The following is a 15,488-nucleotide window of genomic DNA, read 5'->3' as shown; positions in this document are numbered from 1 at the left end:
GGCAGTGTCCAGTCCCCACCAGCCTTGCCTGTGGCCTGCAGGAGGGTTCTGGAAGGTTTTTGGAGGCAGGCAGACAGGACTCGGGAGAGCCCAGAGGCAGCGGCTCGGCCCAGTGGGAGCCCCCCGAGCCGGGGAGAAGGGCGAGGATGTACAAAGGACTGGGGTGCATGACGGCCAAGAGGGCCGGGGGTTTGTCCTCAGTGGACAGTGCATGTGTTCAGAAAGAACGAGAACCTCCCCAACTCCACCCCCAGGGGGCCAAGCAGGCCAGCACGGCAGGAGTGTCACCCAGGGGTCCACACACACGTGCTTCTCCGATTCCAGCTTTTATTGAGCCGAGTGCCTCCCTGCGGGGTCCCACAGCCTGGGCGAACCCCACCACCACCACCGCCCTCGTGGGGGATCCTGGCTGGCATGGCTCGCCGCATCGCCCCGGGCCAGCCAGGTCACCAACAGCATCAGGAGGCGGCCGGGATCCCAGCTGGGCGGGCAGCGGGCTGCAGTGGCGGCCGAGGCACAGTGCAAGGGACTCGGGGCGTCGGGAGCCCCAAGGGTCTGTTTCAAGCGGAAGAAGGAGCCTGGCTGGGGGGGGGGGTGGCCTCGGCACCCCCCGCCCCTCCGTACCCAGTGTAGGTCACAATAATTTAAGACACTATAGACATTTCGACGCTATATAACAATATAAGTTAATCAGGTTCCTTGGCAGAGCATGCTGGGCCTGCAGGCTTGGGGTGTCCCGGACTTGGGGAATGACAGGGCCGGGTGGGGTGCAGGGCTTCAGGGCAGCCCAGGGCTCCCCACGACGGCAGCCAAGGGAAGGTTCCGGCAGCTGGGACACGTGAGCTAGAACGCCAGGGCCAGGTCCCAGATGGGGCCACTTGCCCCAGGCCGACGTCCAGCCCACTCAGCTCCTTGGCAGCCCCGAGAACATGTTTTCCAGAAGCTTCTGTTGAGAAAACGGGGCCATAGGCAGTGGAGGGGCAGGTTGCTTGGGCAAGTGGCTCCCTGGCTTCAGTCTCCTCAGGGAGGGTGGGGGGTGCACCCACGAAGGGCACTTTGAGCCCCAAGTCCCAGGTGAGGGAGCCCCCCAAGAGGCCCCCAAAGGCACCGTGAGAGGGTGCGGGCCCAAGTGTGTGGGTAGTGGGGAAGGGGTGGCCAGGCTTCTCCAGGCATCGGGGCCTTCTCGCCCCCACTCCCGGATGGTTCCAGAACATCTTGAGCTGAGTCTGAACGCCAAGCCGTGCAGGAGCCATCGCTCACGACTGCAGGGCCCCTGGCACGTCCTCAGGCCTTTCTGGGCCTCAGTTTGTCTGCTATTGAGTGAGGCAAACATCCCTGAACAAGTCAGCAGCCGCAGCGCTGGGTGGGGGGCTCTGTCAACCGGAGCGAGCCGGGCTGGCGAGGGGCTGGCAGGTGCCGGGGAGGGGCTGTGGCACTCAGGAGCCTGACCTGGTGACACCTGGATTTGCTCGATGTGATTTTCAGGAAGGAGGAAAGAGGGGGCTGGAGGGCCCTGTCCGTGCCCCTCCTCAGAGCCTCCCAGGCACTGGGCCAGGAGCGGAAGCAGAAGGGGTGCGAGGAAATTCCCTAACACGGAGGACGGTGAGACCTGGCTATGCGTAGCTGGGGATCGCTTCTGGGACTAAGAAAACATAAATAATTTCTGTCAACATCTGTCCAGATCGTCCAGGGTCAGCAGCGGATATGGCCTCGGTTACAGTCTTGAGTGTGGCCAGCCCATGTAGCCTCTCCATGTCCGTGCCACTGGGCAGGGGAGGGACACTCCGATCATGTCACTTTGCTCCCAGGGGGCACATGTGTGTCCTTGGGATTCCCCCTTCCAGACAAAAGGAGTTTGCCAGGTCCTGTCCCAGGGCCATTTTGCTTTGCCCTCTTGGCCAGGTCGTGGACACTGTTCTGCCCCCAAGAAGTGACAGAGGAAGTGCAGGAAGGAGCCGTGGGGGGTCAGCGAGAGGGTGACGGGCCCCCGCTGGTGCCTTCCTGCCCTGCGCCCCCCATCTCCACCCACCGAAGCAGGCAGAGCCGCAGCAGAGGACGGTGACGGGTGGATGTGCAAAATGCCTTCGGCTGAGCCATGGCTGCCCGCCGGAGCCCCCTGCCCAGTGACCGTTCTCTGTGGCCCCTCACCGCCGTGACTGCCCGATGCCACCCCACCCGCCGTGGCCCCGTCACCGCGGCCCTGCCTTGGCTGCCGGCTCACTTGCAGGTGAAAACCTCGGTGCGCTCGCTGCATGTGTTGCACTTCACGAAGCAGCACCAGTGGAACTTGCAATTGCACTGCCAGACCTTGGTGTACTGGTGAGTGTTGTAGCCGCGGCCGCAGCACATGGTGTCGCAGCCGTCGGCGCCGGGCGAGGTGCGGTTGCACAGGCGGCCCTGTGTGCCCACGCTGCCCGTGGCCGCGTCCTCCTCGCAGTAGTTGGGCGACTTCTCGATGTACACCAGGTCCGTCTCCATGGGCTTCTGGTAGCTGCGCAGCTGCTTTATGCGCAGGAAGGTGGGCTGGCGCAGGCGGCTGGCGCGCACCACCTCCACCTGCACGGCCGCGTTGTACTTCTCCTTGAGCAGGTGGCCCACCTCGCGGAACTTGGGCAGCGTGGTCCAGCACGTCTTGGTGGTGCACGAGCCCGACACGCCGTGGCACTTGCACTCCAGTTTCATGCGCTCCTCCAGGACCTGTGGGGACAGAGTGGCCATTCAGTGGGGGTGAGCCGGGCCCCCGCTGCTGCCCGGCCTGACGCGGGCACCCAGCCGTGGGAGCCTCGGTCTCCTGCTCTGTCGAGGACGCTGACAGCGGGACCTCCCGCACGAGAGGGTGCATGCTGGGAAGATTCAGTACGCAGCAGAGCATGGCATGCATTTATCAGATGCAATCCGTTCACTTCCACAACCAGAAAGCTGCTGTGATGACTGCCAAGGCACTGATGGGGTAACTGAGGCTTGTGGTCCCAGAATTTGCACCTGGTCACAGGGAACAGGTGGCAGAGCTGGTGCTCACATCTCTGCACCGCCTCCTGAGAGGCACCTTGCTGTGGCACCTGGCCTAGCAACAGTGGGCGTTTAATAATTGCAGATCCCATTCCTCTCCCTGTGTCGGGCATAAGGCTTGCATGCAGTTGGAGCCTAATAAGTGTCTGTGAGAGGAAAGCTGGAGTGTAGATGGAGCTCAGTCCCTGTTTGCTAAGGCCTGAGGAAGGGGATGAGCAGGTGGGGGGCAGCAGCTCTCCCCAGCTCCGTGAGGGACGGCAGCAGCCCAGGCTTTCCTCGGGCCTCCCCCTGGGGCCCCGGAAGACTGCTTCCCAGAGCCAGCCCTGACCCCCGGCACTCATTTACCTGGATCGAAAGGGCCTGCCAAGGCCTGATTGAAGATGGGGAATCATTAGCCGCCAGCCGTGGCCTCGGAAGGACCATTTGTCAGCTGCTGGGGCTCCCGCCGCCCTAACCTTGGCAGCCTGGCGCCGCCGGGGGCTCGGCCACCCTCTGCCGCCCAGGCCAGCACCCACCGCCATGGAGCACCCCTCTGTCCACCCCCACCCCGGTGGCCTGACCCAGGGCCTCCTCCCTCCCCACCCTGGGATGGGGTGGGGAGGCAGCCAGGCACCCCGCTGTGTTACCACGGGGGCTGCACTGAGCGACTTGCCCTGAGAGGCCAGTTCCCAACGCCAGTGGGACATGCTGGTCTGTGCCCAGGGCCCGATCTCACTCCTGGGAGGGACAGGCCTGGAGACCAAGTCCCAGTGGGCCTGGACGAGGACCGGAGCCAAACCCGGATCCCGTCTCCTGGCTCCTCCCCTCACCGCACCCCCGGCTCTGCCCACGAGAGCCTGATGGTTCTGGCCCAGATGAGGGGTCCCCTGGTGCACGAATGAATGAATGAATGAAGGAATGAATGAAAAAGGAGAGAGAAACCATCCCCTAGGGATAGCTACTGCCCCAAGCCCCCTCGCACATTTGGCCTGGACCTCAGCAAGGAAGGACACTAAATTCTACCCCCTCGGGGCTCCCGTCCAATGGGGACAGAGAAGGAAACCAGCAGATGCAATGCAGGGGCCGTGGGGTCCTGAAGGCCTCGTGCTGCCTGGGGCAATCGGGTATAGGGTGAGGGCTTCCTGGAGGAGGTGTCACCTACACTGGGCCTGGAGGTACGAGTGGGAGTTCACTAAGCAAAGCTGAGGGGGGGTGCTGCAGGAGGGGTTACAGCCTTAGCCCAGGGCTGAGGGGGGACGACTCGGCCCCACGGGGCATCAGCTGGGGGCTGGGGGTCCTGGGTCAGATTCCGAGGAGGGCGCCCTGGGGCAGGGGCTGGAGGCTGAAGGTGGGGGAGGCTGAGCCACGCCAGGGGCTGTGCGGAAGGCACAAGGGGCCCAGGCCCTGGGGGCGGGAAAGGGGCCTCCAGACGGGACCTGGCAGGGCCGGGTGACGGGGAGTGGGTGTCTGGGTGGCGGTGGGCCTCCGCTAGGGGAGTGCATCCTGGGGCCTCGGGGTCTCCTCCCTGCTTCCCGCCCCTCTCCACCCGCCTGCCCACCCCCAGTCAGACTTCCTGGAGCCCCACGTAGCTCTGGCTGGACTGACCCCATCCTCATGCTCACCTTTGCTTGCACCCCGTCCCCTCCCCTGGGAGCCCCCTGCACCTAACCTGCCCCTCAGAGCCCGGAAGCCTCTCCCGCCCTGGCCACTCTGCTGTGGATGCCCTCAGGCCAGGCCCTGCTCCAGGAGCTGACCCAAAGCACCCCCTCTCGGAGCCCCCAGCCTAGGGGGCAGCTGGGCCAGAAGACCCCTCCTCAGACAGGCCCTGACGGACGGAGACATGGGGGTGTCCACCTGGGCCCCCACCCTGCAGGACTCCGTCGTCTGTCCCTGACCCCTCCCCACCCTCACCCCTGCCCCCACCTCCATTTCCCCGCGGAGGCAGGGAGCCCGGCCTCGGCCCCCCGGGACAGCCAGGCCCCGCCCGGCCACGTCCAGGTGGCACCACCTGGGCAGCTGCCCTCAGCGGAGGGGCTGTGTCCTCCCTCCACTGTCCCCTGGGCCACCGGCTCCCCCGGGAAGGTGCCGCATCCTGCTCCATCGTCCACGTGATAAGAGGGACGTGAAGGTGGTGGTGGCTCCAGCCAGGGACCCCAGACCAGCCCCTCAGCCCCGGGAACCTCAAGGGGACCCCAAGACCAGCTCCACAGCCCCAAGAGATGCAAGGGGATCCTGAGATGAGCCCCACAGCCCCAGGAACAGCAAGGAGACCCCGAGACCAGCCCCTCGGCCCCAGGAAGGAGCTTCAGAGGCCCCAAGCCCACCCGGGAGGGTGCACAGTGACTCTGCCCTGCCAGGGCCTCCCACGTGGCCTCGTTCACCCCGGCCCTGGCTGGAGCAGGGGTACATGGGGGGCTCCAGAGAATGGCTGACCTGGTGTTATTTCCAGAATAAAGGCACAGGCCTCACTCCAGGAACAAAGCTCGGTTACGGCATGGGGTGGGGGTGTGGAAGGGGGTGACCCCCTCCATGGGGTGGGGGAGCCAGGAGCTCAGGAGGGAGTTCACACCCCATCCCGGTCCAGCCTCAGGCAGGTGGCTCTGTACGGCGAGTGGGGGCCCGCACCCCCCTGCCTGGCCCCCCTCACAGCCTCTTTGATCCGGACCCCTCAGTCCGCGAGCCCTTGGGTGACAGCCTCCCTGAGACCTTGCACACGGCTGGGTAAGGGCTGGGCCCAGACGCACCACAGGCCCCTCTAACGGGGTCCCCTTGCCCAGCCCCCAGCACGGGGTGGCCTCGTCCTCCATGGCTTAGACCGTCACGTCCCCAAGAAAACAGAGCCAGAGCCTCCCTGACTCAGGGCTTCCCCAGGGCCCGAGCCTGCCTTCCCCGACTGCCTCCATCTTGTCCCAGCCCTTCCCACTCAGCATGGGGACCCCCCTGGGGGCAGCCCCAGCCTTCTGACCATAGTGGGCACTCGGCGAGCTGTCCGCACGGGCACCATGTCGCCCCTCAGCAGATGGGAGGGCGTCAGGGAGCCCGGCCAGGGCCTCGGCTCTGCAGGAGCAGGTGGGAGGTGGGCTCCCAGCTCACCCTGCCTGGATGCAGCCCACCTTGGGACACGATGGCCAGGCTGAACCACAAGACCCCAAGAATGGCAGGGGGAACGGGGGGGGCAGGGGGGACCTGGATGCCTGATGGCAGGACCAGAGCGAAGGGATGGACCTGGTTCAGAAGGAAACCCCAAAAGGCCACAGTCTGCCCTCCCACAGCCTCAGTGCCACCCAGTGCTGCTGGGAAGAGAAGATCCCAAGGTCCCCGTGAGGCCACAGCCCTGGTCTCTCCTGAGGGCTCAGGCCACCTGTGTGCTGTGCAGCCCCAGGAGGGGTCGCAGATGGGGAGACTGAGGCTGAGAAAGGGGGAGGGGTGAGGCTGAGAAGGGGGGAGGGGTCAGTCTGTTCCCCTCCCCTGCCCCCTGTCTGGACCCCCTCCTTTCCTCACCTTCACCCAGCCCAGCCCATCTCCAGCCCCTAGTTCTCCAGCCTCCTGCACCCCCAGGGGCCTCCTCCTGGCTTTATGCCCTCTTACCCCCTGCCAGGTGCCCCCAGAGCCCCACGCCCTGTCGTTGGCACAGGGCCCAGGGCTGAGGTAGACACACCCCTTCACAGGAGGCCCATCCCCCCTGCCTGGCACACCAGGCCCCAAGCCCCCCGTGCCTTCTCCCTGAGGTTCCTCTCCCCACAGACCCTTCCCACATCTCTGCCACTGACCAGCCACATCCCCATGGAAGAGAAACCAGAGCTCAGCTCCGGGGGGTGCCCAGCCGGCTCGGCTGCCCGCTCTGGGCCTCACTGCCCTCATCTTCCCCCCAAGGGTGCAGGAAAGTCCCTGCTCAGGGGTGACATTTCCATCCAGGGCTCAGCATGCCTCCTCCTCCAGGGAGTGCTCCCTGATTCCCCCCAGAAAGTGGACTGGACCTCCTCTGCCCTCCCACTGTGGGTGCTTTATTCCGACACATATTTCGATCGAGCTGGGCCCAGGTGTGGGGCTTACAATCTGTTGGTGGGCTCCTTGAAGGCAAAGACCATGTCACTCACTCACTCGTTCATTCATGCACTCATTCGTTCATTTGACGATCATTTAACACCCCCTGCTGCCTTACACCCTCCAAGTCTGCATGATAAAGCCAAGCCCTGGGCCCGGCATTCAAGGCCTGTTCTGAGCCGGGCATGCTTACTTCTCGAACCCCACCTGGCCCCCACCCCACCCAAGCACCCATAGCCTGGCCACGGCAGCCCCCACACGGGCCAGCTCCTCTAGGCAGACTCTGCAATCTCCGTGGGCCCCCGGGGCCCCTGGGGTGGGCTCTGCCCCCTCATGGGCCTCCGGAGCTGGTGTGGAGCTGCTCTCCGTCCCCGCACCCAGCCCAGTGCAGGCTTGGAGAACACAGGGCGAGTTTGTTGAGCAAATGAACGGGCACCTGGAGGCCGCACACCTCGGTCCCTGGGACAGAGGGCATTTTCACCTCCTCACCTGGAGAGGCAAGTCCGTCCCCTGCCCGCAGAGCACCTTGGGGCCCGGGCCCTGGGTGCTGCCCCCGGGCTGGGGAGGAGGACTCAGCGAGAGTTCCGCTTGGCTGGCCGCCCTATCTCGGGCCATCTCGCCGCCATGGCGGCCGCTCCTTCCAGCCCGATGTCTGGGCGCTCATCTCCCGGTGGGCAGGGCCGGGCTTACCTTGACTTCTGCCCCAGAGAGGCCCTGCTGGAATGTCCTTCCTCATCAACCACCAGGCTCCAGCCCACCCATGCGGGAAGCTCCCAGCTCACAGCTTCCGCCCCTCCTCCTGCCTCCTGAGACCACCCCTTCCCCGCGTCTCTCTCTTGGCAATCTCCACACCTCCTCCAGGAAGCCCTCCCTGGTGTGTTGGAAGGGCCCCTCTGGGACCAGGAGCAACACAAAGGATGTGAGCGCTGGGGCCTGGGGCCTCCACCCTGGCGTCCCCAGGCAGGCCTGGCTCACACCCTGCATGGAAATGGGGGCCCTGTCTCAGAGGGCCCCTTGAGGGCATCACATCCCTACACTGAGCCTCAGTGTTTGCTCCCATGAAACAGGAACAGTGAGCCGTCTCTTAGAACTTGGGAGGTTCAGAGGTGACGCTCAGAAAGGCCATCCTGCTTTCTCATAGAAGACGAGCCTGAGGTTCAGAGAGGTCGTGGCCCACCCAGGGTCACACACTGTCACATGACCCTGTGCCCCCTGGCTGCACGCCTGGCCCCCTGGCCGCAGCTCGGCCACCCCCTGGTCGCCCCCTACCCCGGCACATCTACCTGGGACCCCCAGCCCCACCCCGCCCCCATGGCCACCCCCTGGCCTACCTTCCTGCCCGCCTCGTTGTTGTGCAGGTTCATGAGGCGCCGCGCGTTCTTCTTGATCTCGCGGGCGTCCACGAAGCGCCGGGAGAAGTCGATGCCGTAGCGCACGTCGGCCGAGCAGCCGCCCCACTTCCAGCCCTCGGCCTGGTTGTAGTGACCCTGCTTCTCGCGGTCGCAGCCGCAGTTGCTGAGGTTGCCCTGGCTGCAGGCGGCTGTCACGGCGTGGGCCACGCCGGCTGCGGTGATGGCGTAGGTGAAGGCGGCCTCACGGCTTCCTGGGGGGCAGCGGGGGGCACGGTGAAACCTGCCGTCCGGGCCGGGCGGGGCTCCGGGGGCACAGGGCTGGGGGACCCTGAGCTTGGCACACCCCCTCTCTGCAAAGTGGAGACCCCATTGCTGGGCTGCCGTGAGGCAGTGCCGGTATGCAGTGGGTGCTTACTACCTGCCCCGGCCCTCCCACCAGCAGGCAGGGCCTTCCTCGGCCGGTCTCCCTGCCCCCAGAGGGAGCCTGCAGGAGGGGGCTGGGGGGTCTGCACCTCTGCCAGCTTCCCCGTCGCTGCTCATCACCCATGGGCCTTTCGTGCTGGTCCCCGTGGGGACCCCAAGTACATGGCAAGAGGGGCAGTACAGGGGACCCCACCCACCCAGCCAGGAGCCCAGGCAGAGCTCACACGCCCCTGAACCCCACCCTGGGCTCTGTGTCACCGCTTCTTCTCTCTGCCCTCCTCCATGTAGTCCATACCCGACCCTGCTGCTTCTGCTCCCCCTGAGTCCCCCTTTCCCTCCCCGACAGCCCTGCCTGGTCCCCTCTTCCCAGGCTCGCCTGCCGCCCTGGTCCCCCCACACCTCCCAATCACCAGCCAGGTGGTGCCAAAGGGCAGCTCTGGGCAGGGCCCTCCCCCCGGGGCTTTCACTGGCTCCCCTATGCCCACACCGAGCGGGGAAGCCCCCAGTCCCCACCCGCGGGCTTCCCCAGCCCGGTGCAGCCCTGCTCCACCCGAACGAGGATCCCTCCTTCCCGGGGCTGCTCGTCTCCTTACTGCGGGTTTTCCTGGTCTTTGGGGTGAAATTCCCTTCCTCTTCCTGCCCGAGTCCTGTCTCCCAAGGTCGTGTTCGGACACGGCCTCCTGCAGGCAGACCTCCCAGATGCCCCAGCCAGAAGCAGGCCCTCGCTGCCCGACCTCCCTTGGCCCCAGATCTGACCCCTCCTGGCTCTTGACTCCCTCCACCCTGGTTAGTGCTAGGAGTGGAGACTTCCGGGCACCTCGGGGTCCAAAGCTTCCCTGGCTGGTCGGCTCCAGCTTGTATTGTCCACCACCCAGGCTGGCCCTGAGCCTCCTGCCCCCCGGACTCTTGGGCCCGTCTACTTCCCCCCAGCACGGAGGCTCCCGAGGGCCAGGGCTGGGTCTGCTTCATCTTCTTGTCCACAGCACCCAGACCCAGCGGGCTCCACCGAGCTGGCTGAAGAACCAAAAGCCAAATTCCGGGGAGTGGGCACCTCACTGGCCCATTCCCACAATAAAGAGCGTGCCCCAGGGCTCAATTGTGAAGGGCAGCAGGAAACCCACAACCCGGAATTCACACAATTCCGGAAAGTTCTGGAAGGCCCTTGGCATGCTCAGCCACCGTCCCCACCACTCGGGCTGAGGTGATGGCTGTTGAGAGTCAAGTCTGTTCCACAAACACTCACTGATGGCCTGCTCGTGCCCAGGACCACCTCATCCGCCAGCGGCTGTGTCCTCCCTGGGGGCTCCAACCTCACCGGGGTCCCAGTTCCCCTGGGGCTTTCTCCCCACAGGGTGAGGACCGGGGAGGGGCTGCCAGGGGTCAGAGGGGCTTTGTCTGCTGTCAGCTAAAGGCCCCCTGGGAGGAACTGAGGGGACGGTGGTGTTAGGCGCCCCTGCCTCCCCCAAGCAAGGCTGAGTCTGCAGAGGCCTCCCTCCCCCTCCTCCTTTCCCTCCTCCCCTCCTCCCCTCCTCTCCCTCCTCCCCCTGCCACACTGGCCCAGCCTCTCCTTCCTGGCCGCCACCTGTCACTGGGCCCGCTCCATGCTGGGCCAGCCCCCGGCAGGACCCTCACTGGGCATGATCCCAGGGACCTGCCTTCTCCCTCAGCCTCCCCCGCACCTCAGTCAGAGCTCCCCCTCCACACAGCTCAGGGCCCAAGTTGCTCTTTGCTGCCATGGTCACTCTTTGAGGGGCACAGATGAGCCCAGTCCCCCCACATGGTGCCGGCCATGCCAGCAGGGCTCCCGGCCAGGGCCCCACGGCCTAAGAGGACAGAAAGGCATGGAGACGGGTAAAACACAGGAAGCAGATCAGGTCAGGACAATGCAAAGGGAAGCCCCCCAGCCTGCAGGGCCCCCAGACAGGCTGTTCGCACGGCATGGCTTAAGAGGCTCGGACCGGAAGGCCTTGGGCAGGCGGCTGCACCTCGGGCACCACAGGCACAGTGGGGAAAGAACCTCAGGGAACCACAGGTACCACAGGGAACCACGGGGAACCTCAGGGAACCACGGGTACCAAGGGGAACCACGGGGAACCTCGGGGAACCACAGGTACCACGGGGAACCACGGGGAACCTCGGGGAACCACGGGTACCACGGGGAACCACGGGGAACCTCGGGGAACCACGGGTACCAAGGGGAACCACGGGGAACCTCGGGGAACCACGGGTACCACGGGGAACCACGGGGAACCTCGGGGAACCACGGGTACCAAGGGGAACCACGGGGAACCTCGGGGAACCACGGGTACCACAGGGAACCACGGGTACCACGGGGAACCACGGGGAACCTCAGGGAACCATGGAGAACCTCGGGGAACCATGGGGAACCACAGGTACCACAGGGAGCCATGGGGAACCACAGGTACCACGGGAAACCACGGGTACCACAGGGAACTACAGGTACCATGGGCAACTACAGACACCACAGGGAGCCACAGGCACCACAGGGAACCCCAGTGCACCACAGGGAAATACGGGCACCATGGGAACCATGGGCATCAGGGGTACCACGACAGCACTTTCTTGCAGGGGCCAGAATTGGATGCAGTAGGATCTGGACTTTAGAGAGCATGCTCTGACTGCGTGAGAGAGGAGATTCTAGAACTCTAAGAAGGCAGATGAGCAAAGCTGTACTACAAATGATAATTATGATGGTGATGATGATAATGAGGTTGATGGTGGTGGTGATGGTGGTGATGATGGTGATGGTGGTGGTGATGGTGGTGATGATGGTAGTGATGATGTTGAAGATGAGAGTGATGGTGGTGACGGTGATGGTGATGGTAGTGATGGTGATGGTGGAGATATTACAGTTTGCTAATGCTGCTGTTTTGCAAAACACTAGAAATGGATTGGCTTTTATAAACGGGGTTTATTTGGTTAGAAAGTTACAGTCTTAAGGCCATAAAGTGTCCAAGGTAACACATCAGCAATCGGGTACCTTCACTGGCGGATGGCCAATAGTGTCCGGAAAACCTCTGTTAGCTGGGAAGGCATGTGGCTGGCGTCTGCTTGCTCCCAGATTGCATTTCAAAATGGTGTTCTCCAAAATGTTGCTTTTGGGGCGTTTTGTCCTCTCTTAGCTGCAGCTCCTCTTCAGGATGTCACTCTCAATTGCTCTCTGTTCCTTCTGTCTGTGAATTGCTTTATATTACTGACTCCAGTGATCCAATCAAAACCCACCCTGAATGGGCAGGGCAACACCTCCATGGAAATTATCCAATCAAACGGTTCACTCACAGTTGATTGAGTCACATCTCCATGGAAACACTCCATCAAAGGAGTCTAACCTAATCAACACTAATACAACTGCCCCCACAAGTTTGCATCAAAGAACATAGTGTTTTGGGGACATAACACATCTAAACCGGCACAGTGGTGCTGATGGCGGTGGTGATGGTGGCTAACACTTTCGTAGCTCCCGTGGGGCACCAGGCGTGTTCTCACCGGCTCACGTACATTGTCATTTAACTCTCATGACAGCACGACCTGGGGTCTATGGCCACCTCCATTGTGCAGATGAGGAGACCGAGGAACAGAGAAGCTACGGAACCAGCCCTTAGTGGCGGCGGGAGAGTGAACCCAGGCAGAAGGATCCAAGGCCCTGGGAGGCCAAGGGAGGGACAAGGTCCTGGGCTGTGAGTTTTTGGAAGCCTGTGGCCCCGGCTCGGCCCCTTCCCAACTAATGAGCTTGGGCCAGAGGAGCCAGGAGCAGCCCTTGGGGAGCAGCTGCTGTGTTTGGACCCCCTGGGGGGCCTCCTGATCCCAGCAGGCAGACAAATGCTGGGTTGAGGGCTGTGTTGAGGAATCTGGGGTTCCGAGCTGGCAGTAGAATGAGCGCCTGTCTCAAGCTGGGCCCCTGATGAGGGTTTAGAAAGCTCAAACAGTTGTGCAATCATTTCCAGAGACCCGGCTGGTGGAGGTAAAAAGTCCAACAACCCAGAGAGCCCTGCCTGGCCCAAGACAGATGAGGGTGTTCTCTCGGGGGCCGCAGAATCTGCCAGCCTCCTGGGACCTCCTCTCCTGCGATGCCCCCACGGAGGGCCCACCGGGCGGTTTGGGCATGGTGCCGTCCTGCAGGCCCCACGCCAGGAGCAGGTGCTGAGGCTGGATTGTGCTTTTCAGGGACACGGAGCGGAAACCTAGCACCCCTCCTTCTGGGCGCTGCTTTCGCTTGGTTTCTGCCCGTAGCGGGCACAGATGCTCAGTTACTTACTCATCAGTTACTCATCAGACCGCCACTCCCACCAATTCCTTTTTTATTTGGTTTTAACGAGACAAACCCGCTCGTCTCCCGCCACTGAGTCGAGGAGAGGCGAGCTGCCGAGAGGAGTCATTTTGGGAGAACCGGTGAGGAAGTGTCGATGACAGCAAGAGAGACGAGCCGCAGATCCAGGGCTGCCGACCCCCCACGTGTGGCTCACGTACTCCCCACTTAGTCCTCACACGGCCCCACGGGGACAGGACCAAGGCCCCTGCTCGAGGGCTTTGTGACGGGCCCCCGATCTCAGTGCACAGAGAATAGGGCCCAAAGGGGGGCCATCCTGCCAGTCCCAGCTCTCAGCCACTTTCTCCTCCTGGCACCAGCCCTGGTGGGCCAAGAACCAGTGAGTGCTGAGATTGTCAAAGAACCTGACTTCTTTAAGCCTGTGGGCTGCTGCTGCTCAGCCACCCTCCGTGGCTCCCAGGGTTCTGAGCCGGCTCTGAGTGCCTTAGCCTGGCTCCCAGGGCCCCTGAGGCCCGGCCCCACTCAGAGCCCCCACCACCCCCACCCACCTGGGCAGGGGCCCTACCCCAGCGTGCAGCGGCGATGTGTGAATGAATGAATGGCCCCGCGGCCTGCCTTGGAGGTCAGCGGCCCTCGCTCTTTTGGGAATGTCTGCCCCATTCCCACAGGTCCACACCCTTCCCAGGTTCCAGGAGGCAGAACCAGGGGGAGAAGGTGCCCTCAGTCTCCACACCTGATGCTTTTGTTTAGCCCCCACATTTCCCCCACGTGAGCAGGTCTGGCTGGAGCGTTCTACCCACATCACCTTGTTTTATCTCCACAGCAGCCCCGGGAAGTGGGTCCTTATGATCAGCCCATTTCCCAGATGGGAACACTGAGCCCCCACGGTGGTCAGTGACTGCCCGGGATGCACAGCAAGGCAGCAGTGGCTGCAGCAGACTGCCCCCAGGAGCCGCTCTAGACGTGTCCAGTGACGACGGGGCCGGGGGACAGCAGGGAGTTGGATGAAACAGCAGGGATGGTCTGCTCGGGGCCAGCTGCTGTCTCGGGGCACACTCGGGGGGTCTCAGGAGCCCCAGGGACCCTTCTCAGGCCCTAGAGACTGACCAGTGGGGTCGGCCCGCTGGGGGCCGGTGCCCTGGCCTGTGAGCACAGGTAACGGGGCAACAGCAGCTTTCAGCAACCAGGCCGCACGCTGGCCCCCTCACCTGCAGCCTCCCAAGTCCCAGGTGGGCTTCTGTGCCCTGAGGGTCCCTGAGCCCACCAGCCCCATGCACAGCCCTGCCCCCCATGCTGTCCCCCCACCCTGGCACCCAGACAAACCATTAGCCCTGCCAACCCTGGCCCGAAAGGCTCAGGGAAAGCAGAGGGAGGCAGTGGAGGGTCAGGGCGGAGCGGACAGGCTGCTGTGTGTCCCCAGGCAAGTCGCAAACCCTCTCTGAGGCTGCTTCTCTACTTGCCATGTGGGGCTAGTGATCTCCAGCCTGCCCCACGGCCCCTGGGGCCAGCTCTGTGAGCAAACCCAAGCGGTCATTGCCATCCCCAATGTGGAGAGAGCACATGGGTCAGAGCCAGACACGGCACAGGACGTCTGAACTGGAAAACACCTCCTCCCGGAAGCAGCCCTCCAGGACCACCCAGCCATTCCCACTATAAAGAGGAAACCCAGAAAATTAGCAGCAGAGTCCCAGGCACTAAGACCACGGGGTAGACTGAGGCTGCTGGGGGCAGGGGCTCACCCAGACCACTCGGGGACAATCCAGCTCTGCACGCCCCTTCCCCAGCCAGGCAGACCCCGGCGCCCAGGGACGTCCGCCCTCCTCCCTCCAGTTGGCCCTGGGCGGGCACCAGGGAGCCAGCCCCGAATTCATAAGACGCTTCTGGAAAGGGCAAAGCCGGGGCTGGGGCAGAACAGAGCTTCCTGCCTGCCCTCTCCAGGTCAGAGCTGGCCCTGTGCCCACTGCCCTCTGCCCCAGGCAGCAGCCCCACGCCAACCACCCAGCGCTGCTGGCACTTCCTAGCATCCACTTCCTTGCTAGCACACGATTTCTAGAAAGCCACAAAGAGCCACCTTGGCGCTCATGATGACCTGATTAACGTGGGTATGGGGAGGCAAAGCGGGAGATGCCTTGTTCCCATTAGGAGGGGAGCCAGGAGCCAGAACCTCGGTGCTGGGGGGAGCCTCTGGGGCCACCGGTGAAACCCCCCAGCCTCCAGCAAGGAGCCTGAGGCCCAGAGAGGGGCAGACAGCCTCCCGGGGCCACACAGCAGCTGGGGCAGTGGGGGAGCCCAGACCCAACGCATCTGCAGTGGCTGAGGGGACCCAAAGGCTTGCAGTTTGGGGGCACACTGTCCCAGAGCCCTTCTGGAAGCTCAGGGTCTGACACCTTGAG

The 15,488-nt window shown here is 63.8% G+C and overlaps 1 protein-coding gene across 3 annotated transcripts in view; it reads right to left on the bottom strand.

Annotated features, from left to right (window-relative positions):
• Positions 1–310: 310 nt before the first annotated feature.
• The window catches only part of WNT7B (Wnt family member 7B), a 46,134-nt gene continuing 30,956 nt past the window's right edge, over positions 311–15,488 (bottom strand). For all 3 annotated transcript variants that reach the window (XM_037846293.1, XM_037846291.1, XM_037846294.1), the window contains exons 3-4: positions 8,364–8,635; positions 311–2,697 (exon numbers count right to left, since the gene is read on the bottom strand). In XM_037846293.1, the coding sequence (XP_037702221.1) occupies positions 2,218–2,697; positions 8,364–8,635 (752 nt within the window). In that variant the 3' untranslated portion in view covers positions 311–2,217. The remainder of the gene's footprint in view (positions 2,698–8,363; positions 8,636–15,488) is intronic.

Source organism: Choloepus didactylus, chromosome 8, assembly GCF_015220235.1.
Source record: "Choloepus didactylus isolate mChoDid1 chromosome 8, mChoDid1.pri, whole genome shotgun sequence".
Classification (NCBI taxonomy): Eukaryota; Metazoa; Chordata; class Mammalia; order Pilosa; family Megalonychidae; genus Choloepus; species Choloepus didactylus.
This window is presented reverse-complemented; position numbering and strand designations above follow the sequence as displayed.